This window comes from Pocillopora damicornis, chromosome 10 (genome assembly GCF_964200805.1).
Source record: "Pocillopora damicornis chromosome 10, jaPocDami1.2, whole genome shotgun sequence".
Lineage (NCBI taxonomy): Eukaryota > Metazoa > Cnidaria > Anthozoa > Scleractinia > Pocilloporidae > Pocillopora > Pocillopora damicornis.
The window spans coordinates 15,894,753-15,913,636 of record NC_142679.1 but is presented as its reverse complement, the minus strand read 5'-3'; the positions used below and the strand labels follow the sequence as shown (position 1 = coordinate 15,913,636).

General features: G+C 35.5%; 2 protein-coding genes across 2 annotated transcripts; both read left to right on the top strand.

Annotated features, from left to right (window-relative positions):
* Nucleotides 1-2,354: 2,354 nt before the first annotated feature.
* LOC113680442 (ubiquitin-conjugating enzyme E2 S) lies at nt 2,355-7,472 on the top strand. Its single transcript, XM_027197479.2, has 5 exons — nt 2,355-2,484; nt 2,563-2,713; nt 2,884-2,961; nt 5,400-5,512; nt 6,700-7,472. Exons 1-5 carry the CDS (start codon nt 2,476-2,478, stop codon nt 6,961-6,963), a joined length of 615 nt encoding a protein of 204 aa, XP_027053280.1. The 5' UTR covers nt 2,355-2,475; the 3' UTR covers nt 6,964-7,472.
* A 1,151-nt stretch (nt 7,473-8,623) lies between these two features.
* LOC113680426 (growth factor receptor-bound protein 2) lies at nt 8,624-18,280 on the top strand. Its single transcript, XM_027197461.2, has 6 exons — nt 8,624-8,807; nt 8,936-9,033; nt 13,899-13,999; nt 14,732-14,753; nt 15,075-15,249; nt 16,119-18,280. Exons 1-6 carry the CDS (start codon nt 8,730-8,732, stop codon nt 16,299-16,301), a joined length of 657 nt encoding a protein of 218 aa, XP_027053262.2. The 5' UTR covers nt 8,624-8,729; the 3' UTR covers nt 16,302-18,280.
* Nucleotides 18,281-18,884: the final 604 nt, after the last annotated feature.

Below are 18,884 nucleotides of genomic sequence, written 5' to 3'. Positions count from 1 at the left end.
CGCGAGACAGGGGGCGAAAGCGAAAGATTTAGGAGGAAGAAAAAAATAAAAAGGAGCTCTGTGGCTTCGTTTTCACGGCCCCGTCAGCTTTGCTTTCGCGGAGCACCAAATTAACCGCCAGCTCTGCAAAATGGCTGGAATGGCTGATCATGAACTGTGTTAAGTAGTTAGGCATTTAACTTTGGAAGCAAATTTTTGCAAAATATGAACTGCTTATCATTTGTACAGCTACCCCATGGTGAAGCTGAAGGAAGAGAACTCCCATACAGTTTCAATTCTTCTCCGACAGCGTTTCACGAAAGAGTCATGAAAACTTTCGTTCGGTTGATACATATTTGTATATTGGTACTTCTACTGTAAGGCGCAGAGAAACCGTAAAATCCCTTTTTTGACCTTTCACCCTTTACGTTGGTATTCTTATTCTTCACACTGTTCTCTTTAAATTTCCGACAATCAAGACCTTCCTAAATTAGTGATCACTTCCTTTATTCTCATGACCTTACTGTTTGACGTAGGGGTAATGCTTTAAAGAGAAATCAGAAGTCAGTCACTCTTCGGACCTCTTAAGGAATTAAAGGGTTAGGTCGAAAAACTCATGTTAATAGTAAAACAAGAAACAAGATCTTCCTAAATTAGTGATCATTTCCTTTATTCTCATGACCTTACTGTTTGATTTAATAGTGATACCTTAGGGAGAACTTAAAAGTCAGTCACTCTTAGGACCTCTTAGGCGGTTAAAGGGTTTAGGTCGAAAAACTCATGTAAATAGTAAAACAAAATACAAAAATCGGAGTGGTCTCGCTCACTTATCCGGTTTTGACTTCCTGTTGGAAAGTTATTTTACTCAAACCATGTTGTTGTCACCCTGACTTAATTTTTTCACGATCTGAATTGGGCCAGAAATCTACGCACTGTGTGCGTCACCAACTCCCCCGTTATTTTATTTCGTCGCTGTCTCATCACTGCTAGACCTCTGATCACTAACTGACAGCCTTAAACAGACGGAAACTCTCAGAATCCCTTGCCTTAAAATAATGAATTGTAGCGAGTCACTTCACTAGAATTTTTGCAGTACTTCTTAGTGGCCTGTTGGAAATGTTTAAATCATATTTCTACGCAAATATTTTCCTTTCTAAGATATATATTTTTTTGTTTCAAAGGTATTAAGACAAACTATGTTTATGCGAAAAAAAGATGAATAAGCGACAACAGCATGTCTTAAAACTTTATTCTAGAAGGTGACCATCAAGAGGGGAGGAACACTAATAATGATTTTTTGCCGACCTAAATTACAAACAAAATACGCAACAAAACAACAACAACATAAAATCTAAACATAAAAAGAGACAAAGAAAAAAACTATTAATCATTGCCCTTGTGACTCTTCTGGCAGAGCTTTGGGAAGCAAAACCCAGTAGAAATGGCCCAAAAGCATCACGTAAGACCCTCGATGAAAATTATCACGACGGATTTTCAAACAGTGTTCTTTTCGTTCGCTATATCTTGTACCTAGAGCTGTTGGCTACTGAGATCTGAATTACTAAGCTTAAGGCTTTTGGGGTGAATCCTGAATCCTGGCGGACGAACAATCAAGAAAAAAAATGTTTTGCAGATTTTTGATGGATACTTAGGGACCGTGTGGAAGACGGGAGGGGGGGAAGGAGGAGTTTGGTTGTCTCAAAATAAAATTTACTTGATCTCCCCCCACCCCTCAAGGCTCTGTAGTCTTTTAATGATGATCCCTCCTCATTGGAAAACAATTTCATATAGTCCTCCCTTTATGCTCTTTCAGCGACGACTGATTCCCACTCCGTTCCCCGTGAAGACCATGCAACCTCCCCCCCCCCCCCCCCCCCGCCCCCCGCCAAAAGTTAGATTCATGAGATACTGGCAAGACCTAGCTTGTCTCCTCAGATCGACAACTAAAAGATTGTTTGGTTTTAACAACTGAGTTTATAATGTAAATTGGCCGCTCTAAAGAGTTTCAAAGCTGACGATTCGAGCGCATACCCTATGTCAGAGCGAAAGACTCGTCAGAGCAAAAAACCAGAAGACTAGTCTGAATCCACACCCAGCACATGTTAACAAAGGATACAAGTAAATTTTGCAATGGTTTATTTGACCTTTGAAAAAGAATTGTTACTAGCTGTTCTCATGACTAATTTAATTTCATATTCAGATTTTTGATCGCTTTCTAATTTCCTTGAAGCAAAATTTCATCAAGTTTTTGATACTTTTTGCTTTACTAAACCTCTGTGGTATTTTTATCAACCATATGCAGCCGCGCCTCTTGGGAACCAGGACCTCTCGTTCCATCAAACTGCAATTTGATTGGTCAGTAAAATAACAAACCAAAAACCGTACGCTTTACTGTGCATTGGCTTACGGAAAACGAACTGTTACTATCTAAGTAGTTATAATTCGCGAGTTTTGTTCGCTTTTCTTAACCTTTCGATTAGAGAAAGATTCAAACGAATGGCATCGGTGAGAACTGTTTTTGTAAGAACTTTGCAGATTTCGGCTTTCAAGTGCTGATCAATGCTTCTTTTACACGCATTTCAGACTAGTTCGAACGTCGAGAATCTTCATCCTCAAATCCTTAAGCAAGTTATGAAAGAGCTGAGGAGTTTGTCTTGCGATCCTCCCGAAGGCATCAAGATTTTAAGTAACGATGAAGATATAACAGACATACAAGCAACAATAGAAGGCCCAGGTATGTTTCTTTAGTGTTTGAGGAGAGAATATCTCGCAATTCAATAAGAAGCTTCAAGTGGTTCTGGTAGATACAGATTATATGCTGTTAAATTTGAATTCTCGTTCCCTTTAACTTTTGCCTGGCTTGAAAATTTAACCGTGGAACGCATTTTTTTCTAACATTAACAGCTGGCACCCCTTACGAAGGAGGACTCTTTCGTGTGAAATTAGTTCTTGGGAAGGATTTTCCTGCCAGCCCTCCAAAAGGTAACAAGCTAGCTAATCGAATGTGAAAATGTTAGTGTTGTCACTTTTCAAATCAATGGCCATTCCACTTTTGTACTCTGTCTTTCGTTCTTCCTCTGTATTTCTTTTTAACATAAACTGCATTGGCTTGAAGGTATTGACTTTCCTTTCACCCATCGATTGTTAAAATGTTATATTTACTGGTTTAATGGATGATCAAAATTTCTAACCTTGAAGGTGATTTGACAGATCTTGGAGCCTCTGTTTATATAGCAGCCCTAATCTATAATAATTAACAAAAATGATTTTGAGACATTCGGTTTTCCCTTTTTTTCCAAAGTGATGACAAAAGTCTTGTCTTTTTAGTGGAACATATCTTCACCTCTATTGAGTGATTATAAGGAAAGTTATGCTGCAAAAAATACAGCTGAGTATTTTTTGTTAGTTCTCATTTATTTCAGCAAGGTTTAAGTGCTCAGATTCACCATGAGGTTGTTTTTTTAGTTTCCAATGTATTTGTACAGTTCTAAGAGTGCTCAAAAGTTGCTAAATTTGTACATGTGACTTTTGTTTGCTGTTGTGTTTTTCTCTTCAGGAATAAATAACCTTTGTAAAATCATCCACTTCCCAAGCGAGTATTCAGTGCTTTGCCAGTTTCACTGTCATGGTGTGACTTTTCCAATCACCTTGACTTTTTTAAAAAAGAACACTATGAAGTTTTAAGTGAACAGATCACTAACATAAAAATTTCCAGACACTACAGCAGTGGTGACCCAAGAGGAGACTGTCCTTGCTCGGGATTTTTCAAACTTGATTCTAAATTTTTGGAGTTTATAGTTCTTGTTACTATTTGTTTATGAACTTTTTGTTTCTGAGGCATGGCCAAAACTGTTTGAATGTCAATATGAAAGTGAACATTCTTGCTTTAGTGGGTTATTTTTGAAAACCAAGCACAAACCATTTACTTCGAGAAATGATCAACCTGTAACTTCTTCCTGTAACATTTGTACATTATTCAACAAACCAATATTGAGAATACTCAAACTTATCAGGTAGAAGTTGTTATCATGATTTAACACCAAATTCTTGTGACTAATTTACAAGGAAATGTGTAGCATCTGGAGGGAAATTAATAATCAAATCTTGGAAGTTAAACAATTTAGAATTTAGAAAACACGATTTTAGTAAAACAGAAATCACATTTAAAAATTTAGTACTTTGTAGCATTCTCTGAATGACCCAAGGATTGATAGATTTTTTGATACATACCCTTTATCTATATATACATAGCAGTTAGATGATTCAATTAGGTTTAGACAATAGGGTAGTTGTAAAACTGTAATATTGTACAAAAATACTTGTAAGATAATGATAGAAGTGAAACTGAAATATTTGGAGAGCACCAAAGGTCATCCTCTGACTTTGAAGTGTTCTGCTCTAGCTTTCTTCATTTATTATACCAGGGTTTATTCTATTTTACCCAGAAATCTTTATAAGGGCAATGGCTGTCATCTAAGGATCCCCATAAATCTGTGCAGGAAGAGAAGTGACCCTCTTGTGTATTCCTCCTAATCCTGACCAATCCCCAACATTCCCTCAGATGGGTGATGAAAATGCATGAATCCCCCTAACTCCACTAGACATGAATAGCTACCACTAATGTATTAAATCCCTACCAAAGCCCCCTTAATCAGTACTACTACAATTTCCTCAAATGTGATCAGTGCAATAACTACTTTATTTTTCACTAATTATTTTGTGGAGATGTAATCAAACAGTTGGCTGTAATTGGACAGTTCAAGCAGCCAATTGTATTAAGTTCACTCAGCTAAATCCACCAATCACAGAATCAATCACAATAACCATTGCAACAACCTCTTATCCTAAGAATAAGGATAGAATGGAGAATTTCCAAATAAAAGAATTTTTAATTTTAAACATTGTCTCCACTGGAGATATTTGTTCTAGATGTTTTGTTTTTTTGTTTTGTTTTTTTAATAAATTGTATTGGTTATGATTAATTGGTAACAGGACTTGATGTCATCTAATTCTGTTTATAATCATACTCATGATTAACCCTTTAACTCCCAGAGGTGATTGACATGTGACTTCTCACCTAGAATATCCGTATATAATCCAGCAAACATGCAATGAGAATAATCAAACTTATCAGGTCCAAGGTGTTATTTCAATCTAACACCAAATTCTCATGACTAATTTACAAGGAAATGTATGGAAGTTATTAGGGAGAATTAACTATCAGATCTAGATCTTGGGGGTTAAAGGCCTAACAAAATTAGACTCCTGCTTCAGGGTTGTCCAATTTTGTCAATCACTCACATAATTACAGATGGAATTAGACTTCCTATAACCATTATGTATCTGGAGTAAGGCATAAATTTCTAACTTTTACCCCTTTCATGATATTTAATTGTACATTTTTCCATTTGCTTCTTCAGGATTTTTTTCAACCAAAATATTTCACCCAAATGTTGCCAGTAATGGAGAAATCTGTGTAAACACATTAAAGAAAGATTGGAAACCAGATCTTGGTGTAAAGCATATATTATTGGTAAGTTTATTTAATTGTACGCACTTGCAAAGCAAGCTTTATGATCTTTTTGAACAGCGTTTGGATAGCTCATGTTGTAGAGTGCTGGACTGGCATGTGGGAGGGTGGGGGTTCAAGCCCCAGACTGGACCAATGCTCTTAAAATAACTGAGGAGAGTGTTTTGCCTTTGCTTTGACATCAGCAAATGGTTAGAGATTCTATTCTTCTTGGATAAGGATGATAAGTGGTAGTCACTGTCTCCTGCCTCTTCTCTGAAATGGTTAGAAGGGGACATTAAAGAACCCATGCACTTCTTGCAAAGAGTAGGGAACAAAGCTCCCAGGGTTGTGGTCTGGCCTTTTCATTGTCTAAACAAGCCCCTATTTAAACTAGCTCTGCACTGAACTGGGCCAGCCTGCCTAAAATACCACAAATACATACAAATACATTTTTGGCCTAAGATCTCACACAGGATCTAAAGAAAGTAAAACAAGTTGGAGTAAAAGCGAGAAGGCTCTTGTGGAGCAGGTCTGCACTTGAGTCATGAATGTGGTCCATCTAGCTGGAACTTATTCCTGTATCTGTGACATGAAGCGACTAGGAGTATTACCACTCCCCCTAAATGGGATACCATTCCATTGCAAGGTTAACCCCAGCATTTCATCAAGCTTCCCTGACAGTCGGCAGATACCCATTTAAACTCTAGGGTGGAGAGAAGCACTACAGAAGTAATTTAAAGTGTGTTACCCAAGAACATAACACATCGACCCACTAGGTCTCGACCTGTGGTCTAGTGTACTGGCTGTAAGGCCATCCTAAGGAGAGGAGAGTGGCTTCCTGGAAATAAATGGAAGGCTGCGATAAATGCATTTCAATGCAATATGTACTAGTATCTGAAAGCCTGTTTTCATTCCATCCCAAGTATTGTTGGTTTTGAGCCAAAATAAAATGCACACTTTATATGTTCATCACCAGATCTGGGTGACAAATCAGAAAAGACAATAATTATTGTAAAGACTCACATTTTGGCCTCCATAAGTTTTTTGTAAACCCTCCATCTACAAGCCCTGGAAACTATAAGCCCAGGGGTGGAGGAAAGGGGGATGGGGGGTTCATCATTGTTAAGGGAAGCATTTTCGTTCAATGTTTTGCATTGGAGAATGATTCATGTTTTAAAATTTGACTCTTCTTAATTGCCTTTTGGTAGACTATAAAGTGTCTTCTTATTGTCCCAAATCCTGAATCTGCATTAAACGAAGAAGCTGGCAAGCTGCTCCTAGAGAGATATGATGACTATTCAAAACGAGCTCAGTGGTGGACAGATATCCATGCCAAGACCAGTCACTGTACTAAAATGGAGAGTATGGAAAAAGGGGAAAGTGTTGAAGCTACTCAAGGGATTAAAAGAGCTAGTGATAAAGCACTAGACAAGAAGAAAAAAGACAAGAAGAGAGCTTTAAAAAGACTCTAATAGATGCTTAATGTCTCAATTATTGAAGTAATCATGATAATAATTCTATCATATGTTGAGTGTACAGTGTATATATATAATGTGGAGCTGCTCACACATTTATACAGAAAGAGATCACCCCTGCTTAAGAGAGGGTAGTGATTTTTGAAGTGAATAAATATTAAAACATTTAATTTTAGTTTTGATTTGATTGATTACTGCTGAAGTAAGTCCAACAAAGGGGTAAATATATTTTCTTCTTGCAGAATGCACTTCTAAAATGCAATATCTCAGGTCAGGCACAAACCATTTGACTACTCTATTCCATCTTTGATGTAAACCTTAACTCAAGAAATGTTTCACCTTTACATATAATTCTGTGATCTTATTTTACAGAATTTTACTTTTCCTTTTTTCAGGATCTGTGTGTTGATTTATTGCGGAGTTTCTTATGAATTAGCTTTTGAATTTAGTGGTGCATCAAGGAAAAGGAACGTAGATTTCTTAAAATAAAATTTTTGCCTAATCAGGCATCCTGGTGTCTTGTGTGTTCTGTGTAAAGGCTTAGTCAATTTTTGTTGTCATGTAAATATTGTTCGTAAATTTAGTAATTTGTAGAATTTTATGCCACTCCCCTTAAGAGGATGAATGTAAGTCAAATTATACCCTATACCTCCTCATTTTGTTTTGAAGCATTTCATGAAGTTAGAGGTTTACCAATTATACAAAGATCAGTTGTTCTCTGAAGTTAGTGTGCAAAATGATGATTTGAGACTTGCAAAAGTTGTGATTCACCCCCAAGATAGAGATATCAATTATCTTAACTGTCAGCAATACATTTCATAGAATTCAACCACTGTGAATTTGCTGTCAAGTAGACCTATATCCCTCGTTTATACATATTATTTTTTCTTTTGTCAATTTTAATACTTGCAATTGTAATCATGACACTGTAAGGAGAAATTCCTTTTGTCCCTTTTGGTAGTGAGAAGGCAGAGGTGAACAGTAAACCCGACTCGTACTTGCTCATAATAAAGTGTGAGTAACCAGCATGGGTGACATGGCAATGTAAGAGATAATGCATAGAGATATATAGAGCAAGAGAGGGAGAGTCCTCTCCTTCCCATTCCTTTACCAATTTCTCAGACAGAGTGCTCTCATGTGGGGTCCTCTCATTGAGAAGACAACTTGGGAGAAACAAGCCATTCTTCAAAAGGGGCACATTACAGTTGGACCCTGAATATGGTAGTCTGTTGGCAGCCCTCATTATTACCACTTTGGCACTATACTGGTGTTTTATTCACTTGTGGTATGGTACAAAGCCTTGAGTGACTCAAGCAAGCTAGAAGTCCGTAAGGGGTCAAGCACTGATTAATAAGCATTCCCTCATTATTAACACCTTGGGCGTGAGGGAATACAACAGATCATCAAAAAGCCCTTGACCTGAATTTTGAGGTTTCTACTATCATTCTACGTCGGGTTAGAGAAGGGTATCGGTTCCCTTACCGTAAATGTAAGAGTCGGTGGAAAGTAGCAAATGATATTCTGCACCAGGTTTCACACAGCGCACTCTGGTGATCTGTTCACTCGATTTGATTGGGGGCCCTGGATTAAGTTGGGTGTCCTGAGGTCTCTAACCAACCTTGTCCATATTAGGAAACGGAGGAAACGATTCGGTCCCATTCCCACTCCGAATGCAGTATTAAATCATATTTGTTCTCGAACGTCTAACATTATTCGTCTAGTAGGAAGTTCATCACATTCGGGAAGAGGGAAGAGGTTGCAAAATGGAAGCTGTAGCGAAGCATGAATTCCAAGCTACCGCAGAAGATGAGCTTTCCTTTAAAAAAGGCTCGATTTTAAAGGTAAGTCGAAGCTAGAATGTCTTCCTTGTGCAGACGCCATTGCTCAATATAAACAAGGATGCCTATACCGCTTATAAATTCCCCCACAGGGGAGCTTATGATTTTGTCTCGTTTGGTTGCCGTTTTAGGTTATCAAAACAGATGACGATAAAAATTGGTACAAGGCTGAACAAGAAGGGCGGTTGGGACTTGTTCCAGCGAACTATATCCAGTTGAAACCACACAGGTCAGTATAGAATGCAGATACGTGTACAAGCTCGTTTAAACATTTTTCTGCTTTGTGGTTTTTCACCGATTTGAGGTATATAGACTACACTCTTGAAGTGAACTCTCCCTCCTGCTTAAGTTATGCCCGTAGGTCAGCATGTTTACAAGGGTTTATGAGAAGAATCATTTCAGATAGAAAACAGCGTATTTTGACAGAAAAAAATGACAACTGCGGTTACTACATAATTCGACCCCTATCGCTGTAGTCAGATTGTATGTTGATCATCAATTCGATGCACCCGGAACCCAAAATGTTATATTCCATATCAGTTCAGAGGTTGATTTTTTTTAGTTTGAATCCTTGCGCTCAAGGTTGAATGTTTATTTGGGAATTAGTGTTTAAAGTGACCTTTGTCTCTGCCAAGTTGATAAGCTGTTAACATTTTTAAACCTTCATTACTATAATGTAATAGTCAGACTACTGGTATGTTGAAATGCCCAATTATCATCAACGATAAGAATAAAACAAGCAATCTTTTTCCCTGAAAAAAACCTTCCGAAAACTCTACTTTGTTCTTCCTTGTCACCTTGTGAAATATGTAATAGTGCATTATAATATTCATAAATAGAACACTTAAAATGAAGTAGGTTGTGATGAGGAAGTGTTAAATTTTGAGCAAATGAACATCTGTCAGTAAAAGGAGTCAATTACATCTCTGTAGAGAGAAGCCTATCCACTGGAGTGAATTTAATTTTTTTGTGTCATGAACATTAACTAATACTTGCTGTGTTTGTTTGTTTGTGAAATGTTATTTTTATTTCTGGAAAATGAAATTGGTGACATCCTATATATCTAACAAATGATTTATCATTATGTAGCAACAATTACTATTGTATAGCAAAGTTTTTCTTTTAATTATGGTTTATAAACATATATGTGTATATGGTAACCTGTTTGTTGATCTGTTCCTCTTAATAATCCACTATCATTTGGAAATCAAAACTTTCAGTGATAATGTCATCATGAACTTGGTTCATAGTAAAAGTTGCCATAATGAATATGAAATTTAGGAATCTTAATCCGATAAAGCCTAGGAGTGAACCAGCATCTGATTTCTCTTTAGCGTTTAATACTGCAGAGTCATTCATTAAAATAATGAAGACAAAGGAAATGATCACCAAGTTAAGAAACTTTGATTGTCGAAAATCCACTATCATTTGGAAATCAAAACTTTCAGTGATGATGTCATCATGAATTTTGGTTCATAGTAAAAGTTGTTAAAATGAATATGAAATTGAGGAATCTTAATCTGAAAAAACATAGGAGTGAATCAGCATCTGATTTCTCCTTACAATAATACTGCTGAGTCATTCATTAAAATCATGAAAATAAAGGAAACGATCACCAAGTTAAGAAACTTGGATCGTCAAAAAAATTCTCCTTGTCTGTGCCTCAGGAAATGTACAGAGAACAGTATGGAGAATATACATACTCATGTTAAGGTATAAAGTGATAAGCAGTCAGGATGACAATGCTGAGAAAAACATTGATTGAAAAATAAATTTATATTTGCAATTAGAATTTTGTAAATGGTTGTTTGTGTTAACCTTCTCTTAGATTGCCACATCGTAACTTCATCATAACATATGTGAGCACTGTTAATTTCCAAATGGAAACTTAAATAATTTGCCTTTGAGATTTCTATTCTTAGACCATACAAATCTTGGTGATTTCACATTTTGGTTTTGGACAGCTAAGAAATGTAAAAAGTTTTAAAATGCTATTGCTCTGCTCTTTAGAATTTTTTGTTTTGCCATGTCTTCTTTGAGGTATATAGACAACATATATATAGAGGTTGATTTTTTGTAGTTTGAATCCTTGCGCTCAAGGTTGAATGTTTATTTGGGAATTAGAGTTTAAAGTGACCTTTGTCTCTGCCAAGTTGATAAGCTGTTAACATTTTTAAACCTTCACTAGTATAATGCAATAGTCAGACTACTGGTACGTTGAAATGCCCAATTATCATCAACGATAAAAATAAAACAAGCAATCTTTTTCCCTGAAAAAAAGCCTTCCGGAAACTCTACTTTGTTCTTCCTTGTCACCTTGTGAAATATGTAATAGTGCATTATAATATTCATAAATAGAACACTTGAAATGAAGTAGGTAAGTTAAGAAACTTTGATTGTCAAAAATCCACTGTTATTTGGAAATCAAAACTTTCAGTGATGATGTCATCATGAATTTTGGTTCATAGTAAAAGTTGTGATAATGAATATGAAATTTAGGAATCTTAATCCAAAAAAACATAGGAGTGAACCAGCATCTGATTTCTCCTTACAATAATACTGCTGTTTAATCATTCATTAAAATCATGAAAATAAAGGAAATGATCACCAAGTTAAAAAACTTTGATCATCAAAAAAATTCTCCTTGTCTGTGCCTCAGGAAATGTACAGAGAACAGTATGGAGAATATACCTACTCATGTTAAGGTATAAAGTGATAAGCAGTCAGGATGACAATGCTGAGGAAAACATTGATTGAAAAATAAATTTATATTTGCAATTAGAATATTTTAAATGGTTATATGTGTTAACCTCCTCTTAGGTTTCCACATCTTAACTTCATCATAACACATGTGAGCACTGTTAAGTTCCAAATGGAAACTTAAATAATTTGCCTTTGAGATTTCTATTAGACCATACAAATCTTGGTGATTTCACATTTTGGTTTTGGACAGCTAAGAAATCTAAAAAGTTTTAAAATGCTGTTGCTCTGCTCTTTAGAATTTTTTGTTTTGCTGTGTCTTCTTTGAGGTATATAGACAACATATATATATATATAGAGGTTGATTTTTTTGTAGTTTGAATCCTTGCGCTCAAGGTTGAATGTTTATTTGGGAATTAGTGTTTAAAGTGACCTTTGTCTCTGCCAAGTTGATAAGCTGTTAACATTTTTAAACCTTCACTGCTATAATGCAATAGTCAGACTACTGGTACGTTGAAATGCCCAATTATCATCAATGATAAGAATAAAACAAGCAATCTTTTTCCCTGAAAAAAACCTTCCAGAAAGTCTACTTTGTTCTTCCTTGTCACCTTGTGAAATATGTAGTAGTGCATTATAATATTTATAAATAGAACACTTGAAATGAAGTAGGTTGTGATGAGGAAGTGTTTAATTTTGAGCAAATGAACATCTGTCAGTAAAAGGAGTCAATTACATCTCTGTAGAGAGAAGCCTATCCACTGGAGTGAATTTAATTTTTTTGTGTCATAAATATTAACTAATACTTGCTGTGTTTGTTTGTTTGTGAAATGTTATTTTTATTTCTGGAAAATGAAATTGGTGACATCCTATATATCTAACGAATGATTTATCATTATGTAGCAACAATTACTATTGTATGGCAAAGTTTTTCTTTAAGTATGGTTTATAAACATATATGTGTATATGGTAAGCTGTTTGTTGATCTGTTCCTCTTAATAATCCACTATCATTTGGAAATCAACTTGGTTCATAGTAATAGTTGCCGTAATGAATATGAAATTTACGAATCTTAATCCGAAAAAACATAGGAGTGAACCAGCATCTGATTTCTCCTTACAGTAATACTGCTGAGTCATTCATTAAAATCATGAAAATAAAGTGATTAAACTTAAAATGATTAACTCAAAGAAGTCTTTCTCCGATGAAATTCTGTGTCTACTAGATATCCCTTTAAGATGACTTTGATAGCTGGCAATGTATAGTAGTCAACCCTTCAACACCCAAGATCTGATTGTTAATTCTCTCCTCTAGATACTACACATTTCCTTGTAAATTGGTTGTGAGAATTTGGTGTTCAATCAAGATAATACTTTATTCCTGATAAGTTTGAATAATCTCACTACCTGTTTGCTGGATAATGTATGGATATCATAGAGAGAAGTTACATGTTTATCACTTCTGGAAGTTAAAGGGTTTAGACAATGGCAGCAAATGCTATTGGATCAACATTGACTATGTTGCATATGATGTGAATCTGATGAAGTCAGTACCGCGAAACAACAATATCATCTATTATGATTATTGTTTATTATTTATCATCCTGGCTTTGTTTTTTAGCCAGCTGAATAGTAAAAATACTAGTAAAAAATATAGAATAACTGATTTTAAAATGCTGAAATGTCACAGGAAAACATACTACTTACTTAAAAAAGAATATTTTCATTATGCACTTCTATATTTTTAGAAAATCTTAACCCTTTAAGTCCCACTAGTGACTTAGACAAAATTTCTCTTTACAATATTGGTACAATATCAAGCAGACAAGTCATTAGAATAAATAAAAATATAAATTAGGGGATCATTGGTTGATTCAGTTCCAACTTCTCCAAACTAACATCATATGGATTGTATGACAGACAGTAATGAGAATTACTTATGATATCTTGGGGAGTTAACAGGTTATATCATGGTAAAGTCACACATGCAAATGAATTGAAATCAGACCTTTCTCCCAAGGCCATTTTCATTGGTTTGAACAAACAGTTCAATTGGTAATTTTAGAAATTTATTGTCTTCATTATTTTTTGTTTAGCATGATTAAGATACTGTATTCTTTAGAGTTTTGGGGGTTTTACTCTTCATTTGCCCTTTTTCAGGCTCTCTACTGTTATCATGCATGTGGATCAGTGATAGAATTGAAATAAAGGATTATAAATTAATATATTTAGTGGTAAAGTCTAGGAGTTCCTTAATCACAATTCTTCTTTGTAAGAGTTGAATATATTGGATTTTTCTTATAATGTTGTTTGGTAATACGTAATCTTTTTTTTAATCATTATTTCATGAATTCTTTTTATTTATTTATTTATTTATTTTTCAATTTTTGTGCAGTTGGTTTCATGGCAAAATCACAAGAGCAAAATCAGAAGAATTGTTGATGAATCAGAAGCATGATGGAGCTTTTCTCATCAGAGAAAGCGAAAGTACACCAGGTAAAGAATCTCTTTTCCTGAGTGTGTGATTTATCCCAATAATCTTGCCTCTTTTTTAGCATTTGGGTTTACATGCTTGGATTTCAGATCTTTGTTACTTGACAATAGCTTCAAATATTCACCAAAGTAGAGGTGAAAATTGGTGAATATGAAAATATCCACCACTTTCAATGACACTGAGGTGGATAATTGTTTTAGCATATTCCATACAGATACCAAAAAATTTGTTATCTTCTTTTGATGTACGGAAAAATGATTGGAAATTATAAACTTCTGACACATGATTTTGTCTCATTGGCTGCTTAGAGGTGGACAGTACTTGCTATTCACTTTTGAACTAGCCAATTGGCATGCACAAAACGCTATTCACCTGTGTGATATATAATAAAATTAATTAATAGAGTAAAATACTGGATGGATTATAGCCAGCCAAAATACATACTAAGTTAACCCTTTACTTCCAAAAAATGATCACCCAACATGTAACTTCTCCTTGTAATATCCATACATTATTCACCTAACCTGTAATGAGAATACTCAAACTTATCACATAGAAGTTGTTATCTTCATCTGACACCAAATTCTTGAAACTAATTTACCAGGAAATGTGTAGCAGCTAAAGACTAAATTAACAATCAGGTCTTGGGAGTTGAAGACCAAAAACAGTACTGATTATTCTGACAGCAAACATCAGCAGAGCTAATGCAAATATTTTGTTTCTTTTGATTACAGGAGATTTTTCATTGTCTGTGAGGTGAGGGTGTGTTGTGATTTAATATCTAAATCAGTTCATGTGTGTAAATTGAATTTATGTTCAAAATAGTGTCAAGCACCAAACAGCGTTTATATTTACTTTTCCTCTAGAAGAACTATGTTTACAAAAAAGGGTTCTTTATTTTATGGAAAAGCTCAGTTTTGATTACATGTTAGATCACTGATTTAAAAGATGGTATAGGGTTGTAAGGGGATAAAATAGAAAATTCTGAATGCTCCTTACAGGAGTTGAATATCAATTGCAAACTTATTTTTGTTATTAATGAATTGTGCAATTTTGTTTGCTTTCCCCTTGATACAGATTTGGTGACGGTGTACAACACTTCAAAGTCTTGCGTGATGGGGCTTGCAAGTACTTCTTGTGGGTTGTTAAGTTTAACTCATTGAACCAGTTGGTTGATTATCATCGCACATCCTCAGTCAGCAGATCACAAACTATATACCTAAGAGACATGGCAGATGAGGCTGCTGCACCAGTAAGAGTTACATTATGATAACAGTTTAGTTACTGCATTGGGAGCAAATTTTGCTGAAGCTTAGTTTTATTAGAGTTGATTGAAATATCTGTTTTAAACAAGTGTTTGCACTGTTCTTTTGGTAGATAGATATTTGCAGTGAGTTCAGATAAAAAATAATGCAACTTGACACTAGATTTGTCAGCAAAGTTTGTTGTTCAAACTGAAGGAAGTAAAGTTTTTCGCTGGTTTCTTTCCATTGGGACATATTTTTACATTTCAGGGACTATTACTTGAATCTGCAAGAATTAAATCCTGTAATGTACTCATATTTTACTCTCAGGCAGTAGCTGCCATTTTTCACTGAATAATTTGCTAAATTCATATGCTCATTTGAATCGAAATATTCCCCCTCTATTTGAACCTAGAGATATAAGAAATACCTTACTAACCTTGTTTTCTCTGAACATGCTGTAAGTTGCAGAACCATGTTTTTGCACTCAGATTTATGGCTGGTGCGCTTCGTGATTGAGTCATAAATCCAGCTGGAAAAACTTGGTCTGTAACTAACAGTACAGAACTCAAACTGGGTTTGTAAGAGGTATTTATTACCACTTAAAATTGCTTGGAATTCTTGAAAATTCAACAGGTAAAAGGATTGCTCTTACTACTGGTTTGAAAATTTATTTTACCCATTGCACTGAAGTAAGGGGCAACCTGGGCACTGTCTAATTGTCAGGGAAACTTGATAAGATGAAAAAAAGGGAGGAAAAAAGGGGAAATGGCTTGTTCATTGCACAGACTGATTTTACTGATTTAATACCAACAAAAGGTGAATTTTTACTCTCAAATAACAGTATTTCTAATTCCTAATATTTTTCAATGAACAGGAGCAAGATACATATGTCGCTGCTTATGAATTCCGACCAGAAGAAGAGGGAGAGTTGTACTTTAAACGCGGGGATTCTATATTGGTTCTTGATAAAGAAGATGCTAATTGGTGGAAAGGAAGAAACGTAGCAACTGGGAGTGAAGGGCTGTTCCCAGCTACTTATGTGCAAAAGAAGTCTTAAAATTCAATTTTCACTCTGAAGAAGTATGCCATTTCATATGACCGTTAATACATTAATCTGAGTGGTATCATTTGATATTTTGGAGTGAAAGTTTCTGAAAATAGAAGCACTGAAATTGCTGAATTACCCACCAAAAAAAAAAGCAACACAGGAAACTTGTATTGAATTTCTCTCTTTGTACAATTTTTTTCTTTTCTGCTAATACAAAACAATAGTCAAAGAGTATATTTTAAACAGACAGGTGAAATACTGAATGTTTTGTTTTCCTTTGTTATATCAATTGATTCAGAGGATGCAGACAGCCGTGTACATTTTTGCCATTTAATCAAACAATAATGGTTATTAATAATATGCAGTCTAGGTTAAGAGAGTAAATTTTGCCCTTCCACTCCTCTCAAGATGATTACATTTCTAAGCAGAAAGTTGATGAGGAAATCCTCAAGGCTAAAATTGTGAGACATGTGGCTCAAAGTTAGGGGAATCAACATTAAGAGGGTCTACAAATCCTAGCCTGTTAACCCTTTAACTCCCAAAAGTGATTGACATAAAACTTCTTCCTACAATATCCATACATTATTCAGCAAACAGGCAATGAGAATATTCAAACTTATCGGGAAGAAGCTGCTATCTTTATCTAGCACCAAGTTCTCATGACTAATTTACAAGGAAATGTGTAGCAGCTACAGGGGAGAATTAACAATCAGATCTTGGGAGTTAAAGGGTTAAGAGACTGTCAAGGCGAGGATCAATCAAAAATGAGTGGAGAAGGGTAGGCTTACTTCCCTTTTCCTACCCTTCCCCCTCTTTGGCTGTATGACAAACAGCCAGTTCCTTCTCATCTCTTCCAACAGGAACCTGTTCATAGGCTAGACAATAACATGCTCATTATGATTGCAAACATAGTTGAATGTGACTTAATGTTTATAATGATATTTTGAAGAAGAGATACATCTTAAGTGGAGTAGAGCATGATTGTGTGGATGCTGGTGTGATGTCAATGTTGTGTAAAGCTCTTTACTGAATCAAAGAACACAAGTCTTTGCAGTGCATCTATTTCACTTCATTAAAGAGTTTGGATTTTAACACATGCATCTAACATACCTCATGAAAGAGCTAGGTCACTAATTTGTACTGATAAACATATCTTTTGATTACTTTTACAACATGTTGCAGGTCCAATATGCTTTTAACTGGGTTTGAAGATCTGGGCCACTTTTTCATGTTCTAAGTAAGACCTGTGGGAAACTTTTTCCTGCATATGTTAGGGTATGGGTTTTTGGAGACAATTGATACCCATAAGAGACCTAGATTCCTCTTTGGCTGAGAAAGTTCTGTAAATAAAAACTCCTTGATCTCTTGTATTTTTAAATTGTAAACGTAACTAGATAATTAAATACCAGTCATTGTAGTCGCCCCTGTTAGGGGGTCAGGTGGGGGGGGGGGGGATGTTTCTGTGGGCCATCCTTTCCTGCTGTTCATTTGATTGCAATTATATTCCTCTCTCTCACCACTGATCTAATCAATTACTTTATCTACACAAAGTATGGAAGAAGTTCCTCTATGGAGGCTTGGGTCATGTTTCTCCCAGCCTTACCAGCAATAGAATAATCAAAATTGCTTTTTGGGAGCTTAATTTAATATATCATATGTATGTATTCAATCAATGCTATTGTTTGTCGACAAGAATTTATGCATTATAGTTTTCCAGCATGAAGTTGTAATGAACAAGTTTGTAGTGGGTCTAAACTTGTCAGGAATTGTTTGGGTGTCACCTAGATTTATTTTTCTCAGTTTTTGTTTACCGCACACGTCTTTTCTTTTTTTTTTTAAGAATAAGGTCCTGTGAGAAAACTTCAGGGTTGATAGAATGCATGTAATGTAGAACTCCATATTTGTAACAAGATTTAAATGATTTACCACAATAGAAAAATTTTTTAATGGCAATGCATATAGTAATAAAGAAATAATTTTCTGGTAAATGTTGTCAGGTGCCATTTTTTTCCTACTTCTTCTACCTTGGGAGCAGGCTCACATTATTAGCGCTTCGGAAAGAGCATTTCTTCGGAACAAGCATTTCTTGGGAACGAGCATTTGTGCGCCCGCGGTATGAGGCCTCAAGCAACGCAAGTCAATGAGAAGTCTGTAAGGGGTCTAGCACTGATGTTAGTCCCATACCCCCAGCAAACTTCTTCCTGACTAGTCTCAAATCTTCCCGCGGTAAAGGAACGCGCGTCCCTCATCATCAATAACCAAGGTCTCCTTGAAGGCTATACTGAATATATTTACCATAGAAGCCGCAGTGCTTATGTCAAGACCCTCTCTTGTTACAAAGAAAACAGAGATAAAGGGAGGGCCTGACGAACAGTGCCGAGTCACCATTGACTTCCTGAATAACCAGTTCCTTCAGTGATAATGGCTAACTGTACCACTAATTGCTTTTGACTTAGAGCTCGTTTCGATTAAGTATCACGAAACAGAACCTAAGGCAGTCACAAAGGCCAATCAAGACAAAGGTAAAACTAACAGATAGCCAATTAAATTTCAAAGAGCCGGTAATTGTCTGAAGCGTTGAAAAACGTATGT

Excerpts from the sequence above, each read along its gene's own strand:
- LOC113680442 (XM_027197479.2), top strand. Across the intron at positions 2,714-2,883 it reads AGCAACAATAGAAGGCCCAG|CTGGCACCCCTTACGAAGGA; the intron begins GTATGTTTCTTT and ends TAACATTAACAG. Across the intron at positions 2,962-5,399 it reads TCCTGCCAGCCCTCCAAAAG|GATTTTTTTCAACCAAAATA; the intron begins GTAACAAGCTAG and ends TTGCTTCTTCAG.
- LOC113680426 (XM_027197461.2), top strand. The coding sequence starts at position 8,730 with ATGGAAGCTGTAGCGAAGCATGAATTCCAAGCTACCGCAGAAGATGAG. Across the intron at positions 14,000-14,731 it reads AGAAAGCGAAAGTACACCAG|GAGATTTTTCATTGTCTGTG; the intron begins GTAAAGAATCTC and ends TTTTGATTACAG. Across the intron at positions 15,250-16,118 it reads CAGATGAGGCTGCTGCACCA|GAGCAAGATACATATGTCGC; the intron begins GTAAGAGTTACA and ends TTCAATGAACAG.